The sequence below is a fragment of the Phalangium opilio genome, unplaced genomic scaffold (assembly GCF_054372755.1).
Source record: "Phalangium opilio isolate 3A_F unplaced genomic scaffold, DU_Popi_V2 ptg001170l_1, whole genome shotgun sequence".
Classification (NCBI taxonomy): Eukaryota; Metazoa; Arthropoda; class Arachnida; order Opiliones; family Phalangiidae; genus Phalangium; species Phalangium opilio.
Window position 1 is genome coordinate 13,707,209 of NW_028324255.1, and position 23,807 is coordinate 13,731,015.

General features: G+C 36.2%; 1 protein-coding gene and 1 long non-coding RNA gene across 2 annotated transcripts; both read left to right on the forward strand.

Annotated features, from left to right (window-relative positions):
- Window positions 1–5,355: 5,355 nt before the first annotated feature.
- Window positions 5,356–13,751, forward strand: LOC149587410 (uncharacterized). The gene is made up of 7 exons (XM_089863665.1): window positions 5,356–5,387; window positions 5,481–5,552; window positions 6,087–6,218; window positions 6,310–6,446; window positions 7,586–7,674; window positions 7,756–8,490; window positions 12,497–13,751. The coding sequence occupies exons 2-7, from the start codon at window positions 5,484–5,486 to the stop codon at window positions 13,345–13,347; spliced, it is 2,013 nt and encodes a 670-aa protein (XP_089719791.1). The 5' UTR covers window positions 5,356–5,387; window positions 5,481–5,483; the 3' UTR covers window positions 13,348–13,751.
- A 3,491-nt stretch (window positions 13,752–17,242) lies between these two features.
- LOC149587411 (uncharacterized) lies at window positions 17,243–23,032 on the forward strand. Its single transcript, XR_016380348.1, has 3 exons — window positions 17,243–17,518; window positions 17,612–17,683; window positions 22,131–23,032. It is a non-coding gene; the product is annotated as an uncharacterized LOC149587411 (long non-coding RNA).
- Window positions 23,033–23,807: the final 775 nt, after the last annotated feature.

Genomic DNA, 23,807 nt, shown 5'->3' on the forward strand with positions numbered 1-23,807 from the left:
CTCACTAACCAGTGACAAACTTATGGAACATATCTTAAAAACTTATGGTTTCCTATTGGTGAATATATAAAGTATTTGGTCTTGCTGAACTTGTTAAAAAATAAGAAATCGTCATCACAGTTGCGCGCGATTTTGCACGTGACGTAAGTCTGGATGTAGAATGCTCGTGAGGATTTTTTTTTCAAACTAAAACAAATTTCCTCACGTGCATTCTTTCCATGATCTTACGAATTTGAGCGCGAGCGTCATTTTTCCACACTAGAAACGTCACTCGTGACGATTTGATATATTTTTCAATTAGCTCCTCCTACTTTATATATTTACCTACTGGGAATTCGATCATTCATAGTTTCACCAAAAGCACATAGATAACAACATAAGATATGTTCTTACGAACTTATGATAATTATCTGGGTGCACGGCCAAGTTGTCGTGCACTACCAGCAATCCTTTACTCGAAACATTTCAGCCTCATTTTCACCCCCTCGTAACTCGGTACTGGGGAATAGTACACCACTTATATTTACACCTCAAGGGCACAGTGTTAATCCTAGGAAGTTCTCCAACTTCCAGCTTTCTAACTCATCTGGTTTCTGTGATAATCCTATGTGAAAATGACACATTATGAGACTGACTGACTGACTGACTGACTGACTGACACATCATCAAAACCTCTAGGGCATTTCCGGTGGTGCTAGAATGATGAAATTTGGCATCCTTGTTCCACTAAGCATACAAGGAAAGGGAAAAGTCCCAATAGCGGGAGTTTTCCCCTTTTAGCCCCTGAAATGGGGGTTTAGAATTAGAGTCATCATCTAAACCTCTAGGGCACTTCCGGTGTTGCGGGAATGATAAAATTTGGCATACAAGTAGGACTTAGCATACAAAGAAAGGAAAAAGTCCCAAAAGCGGGAATTTTCCCCTGTTAGCCCCTGAAATGGGGGTTTAATAAATTAGATCCCCTCGTAATAGGACATTATAATTTAATTTTTTCGTCTATTAATATTAATATTTTTTACTAATATGATTCTTTCGTATTGTAAAATTAATGTTTTTTACTTAATGTTTTAGTAAATACATTTTTTACTCATTTCCTTTTCATTTCGTCTGAAATGGTTCTATAATAGGTCATTATAATTTAATTTTTTCGTCTTTTAATATTAAAGTACAAATGTTTATTTCATTTCATAATCCTACTTCTATAATTCTACAAGAACATGCACGTACAAAAAGGAGTGAAATCCCAACAGAAACATCTCTGTAAAAATATGCCAAGTTGTTTGGCCATAAAAAGAAGTGAGATTGTTTGGCCGTAAAAAGAAGTGAGATCTAAAATACGGCCAAGTTATTATCTCCAGGTGAACCAACATTTTATTCGACTTAAAACTTCTCAAGAATGTTTTTCTGACTTGGCCATTAGCATTCCAAACTTGCATCCTTCTTCTTTGCGCCCGTGAAGGTGAACAACGGAAGTTACAAGTTTAACCACAAAGGCTATTCAAGAATTTTTAACCAATTTGATTTAATATTTTAATTTCGATCCATATCTGGAATTCAACGAATCTTTGAAATGCAAATGGCCAAGTCAGAAAAACATTCTTGAGAAGTTTTAAGTCGAATAAAATGTTGGTTCACCTGGAGATAATAACTTGGCCGTATTTTAGATCTCACTTCTTTTTACGGCCAAACAATCTCACTTCTTTTTATGGCCAAACAACTTGGCATATTTTTACAGAGATATTTTTGTTGGGATTATTATCTACGTGCTTCTGGTTTCATGGTTTCGTTTCACCTAGTCTATTTCAATGAATTAATTCCGCTAACTATGCAAAAAATTATTTAATGAATGAAGTTTGATATTCTAATTTTTATTAATGCATCTTCCATACAATGTTGTACAACTTGTACCATTTTTTTTGTTAGTCAGGATCCTTAGTTTTAAGTTAAAAAGATTCCTGCGTACATTTTTTTGAGGCAAATTACACTGTACAAACAATGGTAAAAGCAGCAGTTAAGAACAATTTTTTTATTAAGAAAAAACAAACGTAAGAAACTGGAGGGATTTGTCAAACGCTCTATATATATAAAAGGATCGCTTGACTTTAAAAATAATTCACCACATGGTGCGAGGGAGTGGGGGCGAATACCTAAAGATTATACTAACTACTATTACTTATTTATCTCCTATATAAAATTTTAACAAAATAGTATAGCATAATCAAGCTTAATTCAACGAAATCTTAAGCAAATTGAACTACAAAAATCTATCTTAAGGAATGTACATTACTTAAAAAAAGTCATTCACTTTTTCAATAAGCTGCCGTACAAATAATTACAATTCAATAATTATTTATTTAAATTTCCACAGTAATTTTTTGGAATTTCTCTGGCAAATACAGGCACCTCTATTACCAAAATGTCCCGATCGATTTACGGTATCGGATTTGGTTTGGTGGTTTTATGTCACTCAACAATTATAATTATAATAAAGAAAGTAAAGCACATTCCAAAAGATAATTTCCTGTAGTTTTTCAAAATTTATGTTGAGGCAAACAGACTTAAAAGCTGAAATTTAACTTTTATTTACTGAAATAAGTTTAATTTTGATTAAATTGCGTGTTTAGTCAATGTTTTAGCTTTCTGCAATTTTTCAAGATGGCTGGCTAGCTGGCTTGTACCTTTGTGAGCTTTTAGATCTGAATCATAAGTGAATTGTAGCAGCCAAAGCATCGGTTATTAAACTATCAAATCTTTCCTTGGGATGGGAATGGGATCGCTAACGTTATCAAACTTCAACTAATATTACTTTAATTAAAGATAGAAATTAAATACCCAGCTGATAGTCGTTTGTCTCACTTTGAAATAGATTGTTAAAGGCAGTATCTTCAACAATGTATTTCAAGGAGTAAAAATATTAATATAATAATATTTATTAACTGACCAGAACGATAACCATTACAATTAATAATTAACAAACCAACGTTCCCTTTTTGTGTGTGTGTGTGTTTTTTTTTAATTCTTTGATAATTACTACATTTCTTAAATTATACAGATATATCAAGTTATACATTGAGTCACACTGCTCCTTTTGTGACTTTTATTTAAACCTATTATTTAATAATACCAGTCGTATTCAATTAAATCATTTTTGACCAATTATTATTAAAAACCACTTTTTTTAATTCAGACCTGAGCAAACATACCATATTATTTATTTATTTTTTTGAAGAAAATCTGAAGCTAGGCCATGGTCCAGGCAAGGTTCAGGGAACGTTTTGTGTTTATTTATAAAACTAAGCGATTATCTTGATAATAATAATAATAATACTATAAAAAAACTGTGCCTGCTTAATTGAAACTATACGCAAATAACTGAACAAGCCGAGTTTTCCATCAAAGTGCTTGCTGCATTTATTTATTTAATTTTTAAATTTTAATTACTATTGAGCTGGTGTTGGGTTTGGTTAAAACTAATCTAATAGTTTTAAGTTTTTTAATATCTTTTAAACCTAAATTACGGCCCCTATTTTGTTTTTACTTATTTTTGGGTATCATAAAAACCACTTTTAACGGTTGAATCTATAGCATCACAAAGTATTTTTCTCGAAACCATTCTTTATTTCGTTATTATTTTTTAGACTTCTGGATACAAAAAAGAATTTAAAGTTTCAAAAACCAAATGTAACTTTAAACCTCGGGGGATCACAGAGAATTCAATGTACCTATGCGATTATACCAGGCATATTGCTTTTATCAGAAGTAATATAAGAAACCTCCCTACGGGAGGGAAGTATACAAGACGCCATAGTCGTAACGTTAAAACACGCGATACATCCTCGAACCGCCAAATACCATATTTAGACACTATTGCGCATGGACAAGGTACGGTAGATCTTAGTCCTTTGATATGGTCGTTGGAAAGGGAAAGAGGAAAAAGAGCTTTGTAGTCTGCTAAGCCGTCTGTCGCAAGAATAGAGGATTCCTATTTTTACTAATAAATATTCACAAACGGTTATTTCGAAAAGAAAATCTAGTTTTTTGTGAAGCCAAGAGGGTGAAAATGATAAATACAAGCAGAAGGGGATAATAGAAGAAGGATGCCACTCTGTATCATCTTAATACATTAGTTATGTAACGTCATTCTTCCCAGGCTCACCCTTTTTGTTTGCTCTCCCGCTCAAGAAACTACAGATGGGCAATTGGGCATCTCACCGTAAGGTGAATTCTATAACTGTTTGGTATTAAATCCTCAGCAATCAACTCCCTAACCTCGTCTTGGGGTGAAACAAAAATCCACAAGTGCGTCTTGCCAAATAGTTTAACGCAAATAGACTAATTATGAGGGAACTATTTATCGCGTATGTGATTCGGTTTAGTAACCTTGCTCCAAATGTTCCGATGTTGGGAAGAATGACGTTACACTTACCCCGCTTTGTGGTACACTTCTCTCGAAGAGAAGTATTATATACTTCTGATACAAGATAATAACACCATTTTAAAATCTATCTATGTACAGTGTTAGGCATATACCTTGGCAAGGTAAGGGTTTAAATCAAATTTTATGCAAAGACCTATGAAAATCCTATAATCTAGTCACTCCCTGATTATTAATGATTGATTATCATCAAAATCTAAAAATGCAGCATGAATTACTTCTTTGGAAATGCTTAAAATTACAATGAGTCTGTGAGATTGACTAACTTAAGCAGCCGACGCAATCGCGAGATCAGAGAATGTATTCCTACGCTCTACGCGCCGCGGCCCTATTTTTTGTAACTTTGTTTACGAGCGTATAAGTGCGCGGGGACATTCGCGGGACGAGGACTATCGGCAAAAGTTCGCCTTTGTACACTTTCCTCCCGTAGGGAGGTTCTTATATTACTTTTGCTTTTATCCATCACCTTAATTGATGGTAAAAACTGATAAAATAAAAACCCAGTTTTGTTATATTAAACGAATCTTTAAATGGTTAGTTACAATATAATAATTTCAGAGTTGTTTTAATTAATATCGGCTAGTGATTAATATAGTTTTTATTTGCGAAGGCTGTGTGAAATGTTTTGCTTTTCTTAAGTTACCCCTCCTCGGGACCAGTTTATTAATTGCAAATCTATAGGAGAAAAAAGGCTGGAACCACTCCGGAGACCAGTTTATTATTTAAGACACTAGGGGGGTCACTGGTCCCAAGGACTAGTTTAAAAAATATCCTCATTTCCCAGACTGATTCCGACCGCCACTATAGCGCGTGCAGCAAAAAGCGTGATCCAGTCGGCTGTGGTAATTTAGAATTATTTAGCAGACGATGCATGGGAGGATTTCTACTATTTCACAATTTTGGGGTATATTAAGTTTCTATCGTAAATCTTCAAAGGGTGACGCTTAAAGAGGTACTTGAGAAATTATTGGACTATTCCGTAATTTCCATTGTCTAGTGTTTACAAAGAAATTTTAAATTTCGCAAAACTGGAATTTGTTTTTAGGAAATGGAGGAGGATGATTGTGACTATGATCACTTGAGCAAAGATAATCAAATCAAGGAACTGAAAGCCAAGGTAAGTTTCAAGCCTAGGGTTTTGGTTGGTACAAGATTAAGCTGTCAATACAGTGTCCCTTAAAGCTTGTGCTAAAAAACATACCGGGAGGAGGGGCTTATGTAGCTTTCATTCTGCTAAAAAACATACCATAATGGCGCTGGGGGCGGAGTTAAGGCCAAATTGCCAAGCCCCTATTGGTGTCTAGGATCTTAATCAGCGTGCTAGGAGAGCCACAGGAGCTGAAATTTGCTTTAAAGTAGAAATCATAATAGAAAAACCTTAAGTAAACCAATGTTTATTGGTGGGTGATTGGAAACACGAGCCTCATTTGTAGCTTTATTAGAGGGCACCACAAGAGCCTTGTGGGAGCTCTATGCCTACACAGACAAACTGCAGACTTGCTTCTAGTTGTTGCAAAGCTACTGCCCCTTCAAGCATCCAGTGGTGCCCTTTAAGAACGAAACCAAATGAGCCCCCCCCCCTTTGTCCGTGTCATTGCTTGACACTTTAAAGGTCATTCTGTAAATAAGAAAGTCCAATTTTGTTTTGCAGTGTAATGGTTTAATTTCAAACATGAATAAAGAGAAAATGAAAATTTTAATTACGATAAATGCGAAAGTGGACGAAATTGGAAGGCTCAATGGGGTCATTCAAGAGTTGGAAAATAAAATGAAATACCTGATGGTTTGTGACATATTTTCACAGTCGATGTGAAAGAGTATCAGGTCAAAAGTATCACCTAAGTTTGAATTATTTTTACTTGTTTAAAACACAGGAGGAAAGAGGAATGCATCAAAGAGGCAACAACGGATGCGTTAAAAAAGAACCTGTTGAAAATGATACAGGATTGAATGGCCAGGATTTATTTCATCCAATTGTGATAAAGCAGCAAACAGAAGAGCAAATACAAAGGTGAGAACTTGTCCATGAGGGCGGAGCTAAAACTAGCCTTTGCTAATTAAGCTTAGCGGGCCAGTCAACTCCGCCCCTCGACTATAGGAGCATCTAGTGCCATTTCTTTAAACTAAACCAACGCCAAGTCTCGACTGTGGTTAAGTTGAAGCTCAATTATAACTTTTTATTGAACTGACTAATTCGCGTTAATAAAACTTCAATCGTTAAGCCTTGCCACGAGACTCGTGAATAAAATCAGAAGTGTATAATACTTCGAGAGAAGTGTACCACAAAGCGGCTGGGTAATTGTAACATGATTCTTCGCAACATCATTTTACATTTGGAGCAAGGTTACTAAATTCAAATCACATACGCGATAAATAGTTCCCTTTTGATTACTCTATTAGCGCTTAACTATTTGCCAAGGCGCATGCGTTTGTGCGTTTTTGTCCCACGTTAAGACGAGGTTTGTGGGATGAACGCTGAGGATTTAGTGCCAAACACTTGTATAATTCACCATAGCATGGTGCGATGCGCAACTTAAAGGGTCTGTAACGACAGCATCAGGGGGTGGGTAAGAATTATTTGAAGTTCGTCACAGGCACGTGATTGGGGAAGGCGTGGTTCAAAGAAGCTTAGTTGGTTTTATTTCAAAAACGTCCACTTCAGGGAATTGGTTCTGCAATCTGGCTAAAAACAATGACTAGGTGTCCAGTTCCACTCCATTTTGAGTCTTTGGTGTCACGTGGTATTTGTGACGTATTGACAGTCCCTTTTAAGTTTCATGAGCAGGAGAACAAACAAATAGATTGAACCTGGGAAGAATCATGTTATATAACTAAAGTATAGACTTTTTCAAGATGACTTGGTCCAATTAGCTAGCTGAACGTATTATTAAAAAAAAGGGGGTAGGCAACCCTCAGTATGGGGACATACAAGGGGGTGTACATTGCCGTCTCTGCGCACTCTCATAATACAAAAAGACCATACAACGTAGGCGCAAAAAGCAAGGTGGAAGGCCAAGTTTTACCCCCGTGTCTTTCCCTCTTAGTTACAGCGAAAACTTCTATTAAGATGATACCGAGTTCTATTTAACGTATTAATCTTTTATTACTGTTCATTGCTATATCAGTTTTAACGGTTTTTTATTTGCGTAGTTCCTTAAGTATACCAGCTGAGATACCCAGCAACATTTACCAAAGTCTGCTTAAAGTGGAAGATACGAACCCCGAGCAATCTGGTATGGGTAGGGTGTGACACAACCTAATGTTGTGCTCGTTTAATAAAACTATATATTATGTTTATTTTTTTCCTTTTAATCATTAAGGTTCATTGGTAAAAGCTGAAGGTGATTGCAATATCCAAGGCACACTGACCAAAGAAGGTATTAAGGAAGAATCACCCGAATGTGACGCGGAGGAGGTTGACAAAGGAAACACCATAACTAAAACTACCTCAAAAAAGTCTAAAAACGCGGGTCTTGGAACGAGAATTATGAAACTATGTATTCCTAAACTAAAATACAGTGACTGTGTTCCTTATTTACCCAACCTTGAGATCGAAAAACAGTTTAAAATGTCTCCTCTCCCAATAACGGATTCGCAACTAAAACCTCCTGAGAACAGTCTTAAAATTAACAATTCTTATCCTAAATCACAAATTTCCTTGACAAAGAGAGGAAATGAGAGTATTTCAACTCGATCCAAGAAATTGTGTCTCGAAGAACATTGGGAATTGTCAAGCAATTCGCCAAGTGACCAATCCGAGACCACCTTGACAGATTCGAAGAAAACTGATAATGGACAAAATCAAACTATGAAACAGTGCTTGCCAAAACTGAACTATGTTGATTTGAGTTCATTGAATGTGCCGTTGTATGTTTGTAAACCCGAGCCCGATTACAACGAAACATCGGATTTGACCCCCGTCTCTGTGGAAAGCGATTCACCAAAAGTACCAATTGAAGTTGAAGATAATACTAAAGTGTGCAGATCTGATACATTCGGAAGTAGCTCGTCAAAGAATTCAGAAAGTAATTCATCTTCTGCTAGTTCGGAAATTGGTAAGTTATTTTATGCTTAAAGACACATCAGCAACGAGTTTCGGGACTGGAACATAGATTCAAAAATTGTGGAAATGTACCCACATACAGAAGGGTCCTCACCAAAAACAGTGTAGATATTTCCAAATTTTCTAGTGGTAACCCCCTAACAGGTTTTGTAACCCCGCACAAAAATTAATGTTGTCCATCCGTTCTTTCCCTCTTTTATTCCCGGGATTTTTCAACCTCTTCCCCAATAATTGAATTGATTCTTTAGGCCTAAGATAAAGAAAAGGAGACAAATGAATCCAGTTCACTCCATAGATAAGCTAACGCCTCATATAAGCTATACATTAAAGGATAACTTCATGTAACAACTCGGGTAACAATTATACCGTAAAAAACAGATACCGGGCCACCCTGGCGTCTTAAATAGCCCAATCAAACGTGATTCAGATTGATAAGATCTTTGTATACTTTACTCCCAATTGGTCTTTGAAATTGTGAATAGTTTCATCTAAAGATTATTTTAGAGACCCTAAATCGTCTTTATGGGAGTCCGCGTATCTATGTAACTGGTCAATCGGTTCTTATGGTAGAGACAACCGAAGAAGCCGCGTCACCGAATTATTTTCCTCCGCGGGGCGAGCGATTATTTAGCTCACCCAGGCCCAAGATACATGCAAGACTTTCTGTGTAAAGCCTTATCAGCTTTGGTCTTACTGATAATGAAATATGAAACGATGTATTATTAAGAATGTAATGGATACCATTTTGTAAATGACTTTTAATGTATGGGAAACAAGGGTTTTAAATAGAAATGGTGATTTTTTGTGTGGGGGGGGGTGTTTCAAAAGTAAAAGGTGAAAACATCCTTGAGGTTTGGGTAGACCCTATTGGCAAAATTATGTTATAATTATCGTTGCAAGACTTTTTCATTTCTTCTGACTTAATGGCTGGATATAGTGCAAAGTAAATCACGTTTTTGTCACATACACCTACTCTTACGCTCGGTGACTAGCTTCCTCGGATAAGTGGCCTTCCTATACTAAAATTATGATATTCGACTCATCGAAAATTTTTCACTTTCTCTACCATTATATTCAGTCAGTTCAAAAGGGTAACGTCAGAGATAATTGTCTCCCGCATACTCTTGAGTTAATTTGGAGTTACGTGTTACCGAATTGGAGTTAATTGCATTTAACTCAACAAAAAGAGCAGAGAGGACGAAATAACGCCTTTCAATAACGGCAGCCCTATAATTTTCCCTTCTAATTTATTTTAATAACAGACTGAAACCTCAAGTATTTTCTCAATAACTGACAACCATTTAGTTTCCACTTTCTGATCGGAAAGGATACGCTGGACTAGGTAAAATCTTCGGAGACAGTCGTCTCCATTCAGAGCGGTGTTATTTTGGTTTCGCGAACTTACTTTCTTTATCTTTGCGTCATTTTAATCCTCGGCATGTCATTTTTTATCAAGTGACCTTGCACAGTACTGTTTGATTCAAATTGTAAGAAGTTTCGCTTCGTTTGCTTTCTGTAGGAAAAACCGAGAAGCAGCGTTCAACTCTATGTAAATATTCTCCCAAATATAAAAGTCTTCTTGAACGTCACATTACAAAGGGTACTGATGAAAAATATTTCAAATGTGATCAGTGTGACTATGCCTGCAACGCGAAGAATCATTTGATCAGACATCAACGCATACACAGTGGTGAAAAAGCATTCAAATCTGATCAGTGTAACTATGCTAGTACTCATAAGCCTAATGTAACCGCACATCAACGCATTCATAGCAGTGAAAAACGCTTCAATTGTGAGCAGTGTGATTATGTTTGCACATTGACGAATAATTTGATCAAACATCAACGCATTCACAGTGGTGAAAAACCATTCAAATGTGATCAGTGTGATTATGCCAGCACGCAGAAGAATAATTTGATCGCGCATCAACGCATTCACAGTGGTGAAAAATCCTTCAAATGTGATCAGTGTGATTTTGCATGTACGCGGAAGAATCATTTGATCAGACATCAACGCAATCACAGTGATGAAAGACTCTTCAAATGTGATCAGTGCGACTATGCCAGCACGTGGAAGAATCATATGATCAGACATCAACGCATTCATTGCGCTGAAAAACCCTTCAAGTGTGATCAGTGTGATTATGCTTGCACGCAGAAGAATAATTTGATCCGACATCAACGTAGTAATCACTTGGACTAATGAAATGGATTGTAGTTAAGAAAACTAGGAATTTAAAACCTTTAAATCGTGTTAATTGCGCAACGCTTTTTCAATGCCAAATCAGCACCATGCCTACAGTGCCTAATGGGTAATCAGGCACTGCGCGTTTTCATTTTCGTTTCAAATATTACTGTTCTCGACAATTGTATACTCACCAAGAAAAAAGTTTCTGTTCATAGAAAATTTGTAAAAACCTTTCGTTACGGAATAATAACCGCACGGGCTATATAGTATTATAAAATGTGGAATGTAACTAGCCTACGTCTTAACTGGGAACTAGAAATAATACTGTGTTTGTGTTAGTTATTTAGAAAACCTTAACGAACAATATGGAACATAACCGTTTATTTAACTATATTGAACAATGGAATATCAGTAATTGTATCGTCGCCATTAAAGAGTAATTGATAAATATTTTATTGCTTTGAATCTTAATTTTCTTCATTAATTACTTCACCGTCGTCATCACTTCTGGTGCTAATTGCTTTCAGCAAAAGCAAGAGAGACAGCAAAGTTGTTGCTACCGTAGAATTCATGATTGTGTTTTTTCACTCCTTTGTATGTGTATCACCTACCGAGGTTTAATGACGGAGTATGGTTGTTCATATTGTCACGTATATTTTATTATACGTTTACTTTGGCAAAGTTTTCATTCAGTATTTCGTAAAGGTATATTTGAGAAAGTTGTTTTTTGTTTGTTCATCGGATAAACACAGTCACAATTAGTTAATTTCCGAATTCGAGAAAGCTGCAAGGTTGATATCACTAACACCATCCTAATACCAAGAATACACGTTTTTCATCTGCTTGGAATATACATCTTACCATTTTCTGGTCTTTCTGTTTGAATTAAAGGGGAGGAGATGTAGAAACCCTCACCCCTGACGTCACACCTATTGTATTTGAAGTTAGAAGCTAAGTGAAAATGACGTAGCTATCGACCTGTCAGCGAATAGCCCGATTGTAATCTAGTTATCTTTTCGTGGTGTGAACGAGTAAACATTGAATGAATAGCCAATGAAACTCTAGGAAGGAGCATCAGGCGGTTTAACAAAGTTTTAAGCCTTACCAGAAGGGAGAGAAGGGACACACTTTATATCTCCACAATGCTTTACACTCGTAACAACAGTCTCACTAACCTCAAATCAACTACCCTTCACTGATTGGCTATCTAACATCTGCCTTAGCTGTACGTCACATAAGAAGGTGACGTCTCGGTTGACGAATAAAAAGTAGTTTTGTTTACAACTTTACATTGAAGGAGATGAAAATGGCCGAATTTCATGTTGATGAACGAAATCAAGCTGTGCAATTAATTGAGATACACGGGTATTGAAAACATACCAAAATCAGATAATTTGAAGTTAATAAATAGATGAAAACTAATTATTCTGAATTAATATTAAAAAATACAAATTAGTTTTCCCTTCTGCCCTTACTCTTACCTTCAATCAGAAATTAGTATGGAGTCTATGGGCTCCAAATAGAAAAAAAATCTATTTCCTGTTTAAACATTTATTCTTAAGATAATGCAATGTGCTAAGCTCATCAATATTTAATTGCAATTGTGTCTGCAGAAGGTTTAACGGCTCGGGCTGGGTAAAAATAAAAATTCACACAATCTGTTATTGTTTCCGAACTTGTTTTCTTTGCCTTTGTGTCTTTTTAAGTCTAAGCATAACCTGTTATATCAATTGCCGTTGCACATTGCAATGTTTTTGATGCCAGTTGTATGATATCTTATGAGAAGTTTTCATTTATTTTCCTTTCTGTAGGAAAATCCAAGAAGAAATGTTCAACTCGATGCGAATATTCACCTGGATATGAAAGGGACCTTGAACTTGGCATTCGAAAGGGTACCAAAGAAAAACGCTTCAAATGTGATCAGTGTGACTATGCCAGTACGCGGAAGTGTCATTTTATCCAACATCTGGTCATCCACAGTGGTGAAAAACCCTTCAAATGTGATCAGTGTGATTACGCCTGCACGCAGAAGTTTCATTTGATCAGACATGAACTCATTCACAGTGGTGAAAAACCATTCAAATGTGATCAGTGTGATTATGCCAGCACGCAGAAGGTTAATTTGATCACACATCAACTCATTCACAGTGGTAAAAAACCATTCAAATGTGATCAGTGTGATTATGCCACTTCGCAGAAGTATTCTTTGATCGCGCATCAACGTATTCACAGTGGTGTAAGATCCTTCAAGTGTGATCAGTGTGGTTATGTCAGTACCCGGAAATATGATTTGATGATACATCAGCGCATTCACAGTGGTAAAAAACCCTTCAAATGTGATCAGTGTCACTATGCTAGTGCTCATAGGTCTAATGTAATCGCACATGAAAGAATTCACAGCAGTGAAAAACCCTTCAAATGTGATCAGTGTCACTATGCCAGTATGTGGAAGAGCCATTTGATCGAACATCAGCGTATTCACAGTGGTAAAAAACCCTTCAAATGTGATCAGTGTGATTACGCCTGCAACGTGAAGAATTACTTAATCGTACATCAACGCATTCACAGTGGTGAAAGACCATTCAAATGTGATCACTGTGATTATGGCAGCACGAGGAAGAGTAATTTGATCCGACATCAACGTAGTTATCACTTGAACTAATGCCATGAATTGTGGTTAAGCATACTAGGTATTTAAAACTTTGAAATTTTGGTAATTGCGCAATGCTTTTGCAGTGCCGGATCAACACCTTCGGGGACCCCTGAGCTCCAGTGCCTAGTGAGTAATCCGCACTGCGCGTTTTAATTTTCGTTTCTTGACTATACTCACTAAGAGAAAAGTTTCTGTTCATAGAAAAATTGTAAAAACCTTTCGTTACGGAATAATAACCGGACGTGGTATTATAAAAATATGGAACTGGGAACTAGAGATAATACTGTGTTTGTGTAACGAACAATATTGAACATAACCGTTTATTTAACTATAATGAACCATATTTAATACTACAAATGGAGTATCTGTAATTGTATCTTCGCCATTAAAAAATAATATTTTTGCCAAAGTAATTGATAAATATTTTATTGCTTTAAATCTTTTCTTCTTCAATTTCTTTATCATCGTCATCACTTCTGGTGCTAGTTGGTTTTCAGCAAAAGCAAGAGAGGCAGCAAAATTGTTGCTAAGTTTAACTTTACCGTTTAATTCATACTTGTGGTTTTTCACTTTGGTTTCTCCGTTTGTAATAAACGAATTTGTCTATATGGCATTCCGAAACTTCCAGTCCAAGCTAAGACCATTAAATGGTCTTAGGTTCAACCATAGCCAACTAGAAAGTTACTACCTAGTTGGCTATGGTTCAAGAATCAAGAACTCGTGTAAGATCTGCTGGAACTTGCAATACTAGAGACTTACTGAGAGCTAGTTCTAGAACGACAAGCGAGAATTGACTACTCTCATATTTGCAGTCCATCTTCTTATTTAGTCTATAGTAAGCTCATGGCAGCAGCTCGACCATTCATAGTTTCACCAAAAGCATATAGATAACAACATAAAATATGTTGTAATCTTCTTACGAACTTATGATAACAATTATTATTATCCATGTGCTTCTGGTTTCCGAGGATGCCCATTTCCGCGCAATTTTCGAGAATCATAGCCCAATTCCGCACACTTTTTATAGCCCATTTCCGCATAGTTTTTACATTGAAATTTTAGTTCACCATTTTTTACCATAACCCATTTCCGCACAGTTTGCAAATAAAACATTTTTATTTTCTTGTTGGTTAGGTTAGGTTCGTTTAGGGTTAAGTTTGGTTCGGTTGGGGTTATGTTTGGTTCGAATATGTTTTGGTTTCGTTAGGTTATGCTACAATATAGAGGCATGCTATTAAACTTGTGATTTGATCATTGTATTATCATTATCGATATAGTTTAGGGTTAGGTTTGGTCCGGTTCGGTTGGGGTTAAGTTTGGTTTGGTTCTGTTCGTTTATGCTACAATATAGGCATGCTATTAAACTTTTGATTTGACCAGTGCAATATCACTATCGTTATAGAAAAGTGTATTGATAGACGTAAGCATTAAACCAAGTTTGATTTTGTTAAAAAATAAAAGTAAAATGAGCATTTTTTAATTCCGTTTGTAAAATCTGCATTAAAAATAAATATATCGTTAAATAGCATCGATAATTTTATAATCATAAACCTCACATTGTGGCTATTTTCGGTCCAATGGGCCAGCAGCGTAAGTTTAAGGTTTTTAAAATGTAAGCAACAAGAAAATAATTTTTTTGCAAACTGTGCGGAAATGATTTATGAAAAAGTATGCGGAAAGGGGCTATAGGTTTTTAAGGTGTGGAAAATAAAACTGTGCGGAAACGGGCGACCACCCTGGTTTCACCTAGTCTACTTCAATGAATAAATTCCGCTAACCATGCAAAAATTATTTAATGAATGAAGTTTGATATTCTAATTTTTATTAATGCATCTTCCGCACAATGTTGTACAACTTGTACCATTTTTTTTGTCAGTCAGGATCCTTAAGCAAGTAGTCCACTTAGCCTTGCGAAACCGTATCGTTACCGTTTTAAGTTCGTAAATCATCCGAAAGAGGGCGCCCATTAACTAAGTCCGAAAGAATTGTTTAAGAAACGTTATCAGATGGTGTTCTGTTCGTATTTGGATACGTGACGTTACGTTAACGATACGGTTTCACAAGGCTTAGTGGACTACTTGCTTTAGTTTTAAGTTAAAAAGATTCCTGCGTACATTTTCTTGAGGCAAATTACACTGTACAAACAATGGTAAAAGCGGCAGTTAAGAACAATTTTTTCATTAAGTAAGATCAAACGTAAGAAACTGGAGGGATTTGTCAAACGCTCTATATATATAAAAGGATCGCTTGACTTTAAAAATAATTCACCACATGGTGCGAGGGGGTGGGGGCGAATACCTAAAGATTATACTAACTACTAGTACTAATTTTTCTCCTATATAAAATTTTAACATAATAGTATAGCATAATCAATCTTAATTCAACGAAATATTAAGCAAATTGAACTACAAAAATCTATCTTAAGGAATGTATATTACTTAAAAAAAGTCATTCACTTTTTCAATAAGCTGCCGTACAAATAATTATAGTTCAATAATTATTAATTTAAATTTCCACAGTAATTTTTTGGAATTTCTCTGGCAAATACAGGCACCTCTATTACCAAAATGTCCCGATCGATTTATGGTTGGATTTGGTTTGGTGGTTTTATGTCACTCAACAATTATAATTATAATAAAGAAAGTAAAGCACATTCCAAAAGATAATTTCATGTAGTTTTTCAAAATTTATTTTGAGGCAAACAGAATTAAAAGCTGAAATTTAACTTTTATTTACTGAAATAACAGTTTAATTTTAATTAAATTGCGTGTTTAGCTGGTTTGTACCTTTGTGAGCTTTTATATCTGAATGATAAGTGAATTGTAGCAGCCAAACTAAGCTTCGGTTGTTAAACTATCAAATCTTTCCTTGGGATGGGAATGGGATCGCTAACGTTATCAAACTTCAACTAATATTAATTACTTTAATTAAAAATAGAAATTAAATACCCAGCTGATAGTCGTTTGTCTCCCTTTGAAATAGATTGTTAAAGACATTATCTTCAACAATGTATTTCAAGGAGTTAAAAATTATATAATATTATTTATTAACTGCATGACCAGAACTATTACAATTAATAATTAACAAACCAAAGTTCCCTTTTTATGTTTCTTTTTTTAAATTCTTTGATAATTGCTACATTTCTTTATTTATACAGATATATCAAGTTATACATTGAGTCACACCGCTTCTTTTGTGACTTTTATTTAAACCTATTAATTAATAATACCAGTCGTATTCAATTAAATAATTTTTGACCAATTATTATTAAAAACCACTTTTTTTTTTAATTCACACCTGAGCAAACATACCATATTATTTATTTATTTTTGTTGAAGAAAATCCGAAGTTAGGCCATGGTCCAGGGAACTTTTTGAGTTTATTTATAAAACTAAGCGATTATCTTGATAATAATAATACTATAAAAAAAACTGTGCCTGCTTAATTGAAACTATACGCAAATAAATAAGCCGAGTTTTACATCAAAGTGCTTGCTGCATTTATTTATTTAATTATCTTTTAAACCTAAATTACGGCCCCTATTTTGTTTATACTTATTTTTGGGTACCGTAAAGAGTAATTTCTTTCCCACATACGGCAACGTCATAACCCTCTATCTCTTACCTTAGTGATATCCCCCCTCCCCTTCCCTTCCGGGGGCAAATAGTATTCTATAGTACAAAGTTGCCCCTAGCGTAGGGGATACACAGCTCACTCCCCCTCTCAACCGAAATTACTCTTATACACTTTAACGGTTGAATCTTTAGCATCACAATGTATTTTATTCTCGAAACCATTCTTTATTTGCAGAATTACCCCAATATCCCCCAAATACTGAAATTCTCCTATGCGTTGTCTGCTAAAATATTCTAAATGACTTTTGACTTCGCGCCGAAGACCACTATAACGCGTGCAGCAAAAAGCGTGATCGAGTCGGCTGTGGTAATTTAGAATGTTTTAGCAGACGATGCACAGGAGGATTTCTACTATTCTTATTATTCTATAACGACATGTGGACTTTCTGTCTGCTCTCACAATTTTTTTTGAAATCACTGGGAATGATTGTCGCCAAAGGATTTGTTGTTTATTTTTGATAAAATAGCTCCAGTTTGAAAAGTTGGACATTTTCGAAATGAGTTTCATTACTTTCATAAATCTTCAAACGGTGACACTTAAAGAGGTACTTGAGAAATTATTGGACTATTCCACAATTTCCATTGTCTAGTGTTTACAAAGAAATTTTAAAATTCGCAAAACTGGAATTTGTTTTCAGGAAATGGAGGAGGATGATTGTGACTATGATCACTTGAGGAAAGATAATCAAATCAAGGAACTAAAAGCCAAGGTAAGTTTCAAGCCTAGGGTTTTGGTTGGTACAAGATCAAGCCATCAATACAGTGTCCCTTTAAAGCAAGTCAGGGCTTAGACTGTGGTTTAGTTTAAACAATAGAGTTATATCGGTTACGGGAGGGTGACATTAAACTCCGCCCATTCGCCATTTTGACGGCAAAATTTAACATGAGCTCTATAGCCACCAGAAGGTGACTCCATCTGTTGGCTTGTTGATTTCATTGGCTGAAAAACCAATGACGTCTCACCCCCCTCAGCAAATATAACTCTATTGGCACTAGATGCTCCCATGGTTGAGGGGTGGAGTCGACTTTGCTTATCAAAGGCTAGTTCTAGCTCCGCCCTTATGGATGACTGATTGGTTCCTGCCTTTGGTCTCGTAAAATAGGGACTTGGCAATACTTTGTCATGCAAAGTCAGGCTACCTTCCACTAGTGCTTAAAAACATACCGGGAGGAGGGGCTTATGTTGCTTTCATTCTGTTAAAAAACATACCATAATGGCGCTGGGGGCGGAGTTAAGGCCAAATTGCAAAGTCCCTATTGGTGTCTACAGGGGTAAATAACGAAAGGAGTTAGAGACGCTAGCTTCCGTAGTGTAGAATACAGTGGGACCTTGAAACGTCATAGAATTTGTAACTAACGTAGTGCCATCTTTGGAACAGTATTGTATATAAGACCAGAACCTTAAAAGTTTTGCCTTAAAATCTCGCGCCGCAAGGTATTCTGGGTAAAGTAAAATTGCGGGTGTCGATGTTGAGAAGTCATCTCATAAAGCAACCCAATATAATTATTATATTCAATCGCGAGTAAACAGCGATTTAAAGAAGAAAGATAAGTCAACAATTTGCAATTTGAAGCCGGGGAAATCCTCAAAATGTAATCAAACTTGTTTTGCCGTAAGTGCGCGGTTACAGAGACGGCCCAGTGAGCCAAGGCTTAGTGATTTTTCCGAGTCAGTGCCAGTGGAACTGTGGGATCAGGATCATCGACTGTATCTGTGACTAAAGAAATTAAAACAACTAAAACTGTCTTGAAGGATGCAAAAACGACATTTAATTCCATTTCATTATCGATAAAGCAATTTACCAACTTTAAAGTTGCCTGTTTCTAATTCAAGTGCACCTTAATGAATAAACTTTACTCTAAGCCTAATTGTCACTGAGTCGTAAGCAGACGAACACTAGCAGACGAACACTTGCAGACGAAAACTAGCAGACGAAAATTAGCAGACAGGAGAAAATCGATATCGCAGCATGACTTTCGAAACTTTGCTGCCACGCTATTGGTTGGAAAATATCATACTTATTTTGAATTATAGACGGCGCGACCGAGGCGTTTTCTCTTTTCTGTGTCTACGTTTGAAAGTCCCACTGTATTCTACACTACGGAAGCTAGCGTCTCTAACTCCTTTCGTTATTTACCCCTGGTGTCTAGGATTTTAATCACCGTGCTGGGACTCACTTAAGGTATTTCATTGGCAGTGGCATTTTTGGGAAAAACTTAAGGGCTTTGATTAGTTGAAATTTCCATGCAGACGCCATTGACACGTGTCAAAACATACACCAAATTTAAACTAGTATTTTTCGAACTTTGAAACCGTTCAACATCATGAACCGGTTTATTGACCGGTTTTTTGCTTTCTTTTTCGAGACGAACTTAGCAGATTACACTTCGTCGTTGCTAACAATTTCCCATAGTTTTGAATTTACCGCCAGTTTAAAACCTCAGAAAAGCGACATCTAGTGCCATTTGTGAAATCCTAACTGCCACCCCCCTTTTATTCCTATCGCAAGGCCTAGTATTAGAGAAGGCAGTGTCCAAGCATAGCGAACACATTTTACACCCAATAAAGATATGTCTTGGACATATGGAAAATAGTCAATTGGAAAAACAACAGGAAATGAAGTGTATAACTTTAGGAGAGATATAACCTTTATGTGCTTAAAAGGGCCCAATTGTCTACGCCTCAACTGTTAACCCTATATTCTCATAGCTACATTCACAACTGGTTTGCAGTATAAACACTACTGTTTCGTTTCACCTCAACGCTATTCTTAGTTTGCCAACATGAGTGTTTACGTTAAATATCACCAAAGCTGATATGTGCCTAGAGGCACTGAAAGTCAATGCGCACCATAAAAGAATGAAAACTCCGTAGCTACTACCCGTTTTCCATTGGCCCTTTCACTGATCTATTAGAAACCATGGTGCTTAAATCTGTTATAAAAACTAGACCTTATTATTTAAACGAGTAGTTAACTTTCGGCTCACTCTGAACCGTTAATGTCTCTTCAATACTGACAAGATAATCAAAACCCATAGTTTACTTCACCTCTGGTCTCAATTATTTCCTCTTTGGTTCACTAAGCCTATTACGGAGAACACTTGAGTTACCCGCCGAAGTCTAGGTTTAATCTTTCTTCTTGTAGAAACTATAGCAAGGATTAATCTATATACAGATGTAGTATAGCTTAATTAATATATAAACAGCCATTTGAAATAATAATATTATAAAATATCCTTGGAATATCAAAATGAAACAGAGCTTTAAAGCTACGAAACTACTAAAGGAATCGTAATTACGAAAAATATTTCCACATACTTACTTTATATTATGGAAAAAGGGAATATTAAGGTTATGTAGGATTTCTTTACACATCAACACAAGGCGAACTGCTAACGCGGCGCACTAGTGTAACAACGGACGGACACACACAGAAAATCATATAGACTGCTTTTTAACCCTTTTCGGATTAATTTTGAGTTAAAAAAAAAATATTATCTTATATATTAAAATAAATATAATTAATATTTAATATTTTCTTCGTTATTTGTTCGCCTTATTGAGCGTTACATCGTTTTGATAAAGAACAATTAAACATTCTTGAGAGACTTGACTAATATTGGCGTTTGAAATGAAGCATACGCCTGTTGCTTCGCCTTACACAAATAGGTACTATATAAAGGTTTCGAATCGCATCTATAGGGAAGAACAGCGCAATTGCGTGAACCTTTGGAGGAAGACCCCGCCATTGGAAGGCTAGACGTTTCTCGTAACCCTAGCCGATCGCCACGTTTGTCTTAACCTTAACTATTTAGCAGCCAGTATGTACAGACTGGCGTCCATGTGGGATGGACAAGAATACCAGATGATGGTGGTGTTTAGAAGCCAGTGTGTACAGACTGGTGTCCATGTGGGATGGTCACAGACCAGAAGATGGTGGTGTTTAGAAGCCAGTGTGTACAGGCTGGTGTCCATGTGGGATGGTCACAGACCAGAAGATGGTGGTGTTTAGAAGCCAGTGTGTACAGACTGGTGTCCATGTGGGATGTGGGATGGACAAAAGACCAGAAGATGATGGTGATTAGAAGCTAGTGTGTACAGACTGGTGTCCGTGTGGGATGGACAAAGACCAGAGGCAGGTGGTGTTAGACAGGCAATGGAATAATATCCTGTAAGTGGAATATTTTTTGGATCTGACCAAATGAGATATCACTAATTCTGCGTTTAAAACGTCATACAGCTGGGATTATAAATAATTACTTTGAAATTTCAAAAATATAGGACTTAATTGGCCGATTTGTGAAACTATAGGCCACTTTATAAGATATTGGACAAGCAAAATTTCGTAAGGGCCCCCAAAAGCCGCATTTGCGGGCTCTGCTCCCCTGTAGTTACGCCACTGGAAATAAATGTTTAGTCTTTGCCAACTGTCACAGTTTTCCTACCCCCATTAATGGAAAGGTGTATTGCTTCGTTTTAGAGGACTACTTCATTTAATAAAATCATGAGTTAATAATATGCTAGCTCCCTATAAGTTACTCAGGCTCCATAGGCGTAATGTATCGAGCGATTTCATCTCATTTCGCCCGCGCGGAAAGAAAATCCGAATGTTGCGCTCTCTCTTGTCGGAAAAAAATCCCGCTCGTACGGCTCCTCGACCTCGAGTCGTCGGCTGCTTTTTCACCAAGGGAGTGTTTTAGTCTTATTTATGTTCTAACAATTTAAAATTAAATCAAGGCGTTTGTGTCAGTACTGAGACGAAAAAGTGCAGGAACTCAATGCAATTTGCCGATATTGATAAAGAATGCTAAAGATAAGAGTTGTTAATGTGACTTGAATCCAGAAAATTATACAACAGCTAAATCCATTCCACTGATCTCTTAACTGTTTTCTTAACCGAGGCTACTGAGCGAAATATTCGGCTGCTTAAATAGCTCCGATATCATCGGCTAGCTTCCGCTACACGCGCTTCCGGGGAAAAACCGGAAAGAAGAGTAAATAAGATTTTCGTTCGCGTGGCGGCCGCAGAGCGTCGCATATAATTGGGAAGCCGGCGGCGCGGGAGAAAACGCTGGAGTATAAAAATGTATTGCCTGAGTAACTTATAGGGAGCTAACATATTATTAACTCATGATAAAATTGAATTTGTTTTCCAGAATCCAGAGAATGTTCGAAACTGCTATATTATTTCGTGATCGAGAATTTAACGCGTGGGATACTGAAGTATGCTTGGCAAAAAACAGATTAATTGAAGAGAATGAAATCAAAATTGAGTTGAAGAATATCCAGCTTGCAATCATATCTCTCTTCGCCTTTAACATTGTAGCCTCCGTGGTTTTAGTAATTGAACTATACCAACGCTATTGAAAGAACTTTGAATCTTCTTCATGTTAAAAAAGAATGGTAATTTGATTGAATTACTTTGTATGTGATTAGTCCAACTAATTGATCATCAGACTTTGGATCAATACAGTTAAATAATAGTTAAACACTCAAATGGTTCAAACCCATAAATCCAAATCCAAATATGAAAGTCCTGGTTTTTTAAAGGCATTAATAGTGCACAGTATTAGAAAAATTTGCATGTTTCACTACTGATACTTGTAGTACAATATTGTTTAATGAGTTAAGGCTTCTTAACTACGTGTAAATAGCTCAGGGTCACCTTTCAGTGTAAGATATTTAACGTTAATCACTAAATGTATCAATAACTCCGTTACAAACTAAAACATAAAAACATTCACATCTTGAGTTTTTGCGCTAAATAATTCTCTATATTTACTTCAGTCGCAAAGTTAAGCATTTAGCACTTAAACTTAATTCCTGAGAAATAAATCGTTCGCCTTTTTCAAAAAAAAAGAGAAATAAAGTAAAATTCAACTGTCTGCCGACATTTTACAGTCCCTTTAACGAAGAGATAATTAGGGTAATTCAGCCTGCGGTGTAGATATTATTTCTGTTCGGATCGAAAACTCATCCCATAGAAAAATGTTGTTAATTTTAACTTTCCGATGAGATTGTAATTCTAAATGTAATAAAACAAATTTGTTTCTCGCGATATTTCCTCATTTTCACGACATTTGAAGGCAACCATACTTTCTGACCATTAGAACAATAGACTCCACACAACATAATTACACCAACAGTTAAAGTTTTCCAATTTCGGAATAATGGTGATATATATTTATATGGAACGTTTTTTCAAATATTAAAATAATCAAATGCGAGCATCATAGTTTGTGTTGACGACATTTCTAGACAATCGTGTTATAAACAAGATTAACATCAGAAGCGAATAAAAGAAGTCAACAAATAGACCGGGGAACGAGCTAGGCGCGTCACTTATAAAAACCAGTGGGGGTGATTTGAGATCTCCAGAAAATTTTTCCCCCTCCCCAATATTTTCCCGACTCTCGCAAGGAGAGCTGGGTAACTGTGTCGCGACTGTCGCCATCTCTCGCGCTGATTTTCTCCGCTCGGCGATCATTCGGTTAGCAGCTGAGCGCCAAAGTAGGTAACCGAGGCTTAGTGAATTGAATGTTTATTTACGATGGAGTCGCTTAAGTCAATAGTTTCTTTCAATTCACAAGATACTGACTTACTTTTCATACTCTGTTTATTAATTAAGTAAAAATTATACTGTGTTGATTTGTCTTTCATCTCTGTAATGATACTTAAATCTAAATTGGACGCGGACTGAGAAGAACTCTCATTACGGGAGAGCGCCATTTTGTGTAGCTTTATTCAACACCACCAGGTTGCGTTTCCATTCCGAACGTTTTCTAGAAGGGGTGCTAAAAAGGGGGCCTTAAAAATACTCTCTCTTTCCATTT

What these genes read in the sequence shown, in the direction of transcription:
- LOC149587410 (XM_089863665.1), top strand. Translation starts at nt 5,484, where the DNA reads ATGGAGGAGGATGATTGTGACTATGATCACTTGAGCAAAGATAATCAA. An exon ending in ATAAAATGAAATACCTGATG is followed by an intron (nt 6,219 to 6,309) that starts GTTTGTGACATA and finishes TTTAAAACACAG; the next exon opens with GAGGAAAGAGGAATGCATCA. An exon ending in CCCCGAGCAATCTGGTATGG is followed by an intron (nt 7,675 to 7,755) that starts GTAGGGTGTGAC and finishes TTAATCATTAAG; the next exon opens with GTTCATTGGTAAAAGCTGAA.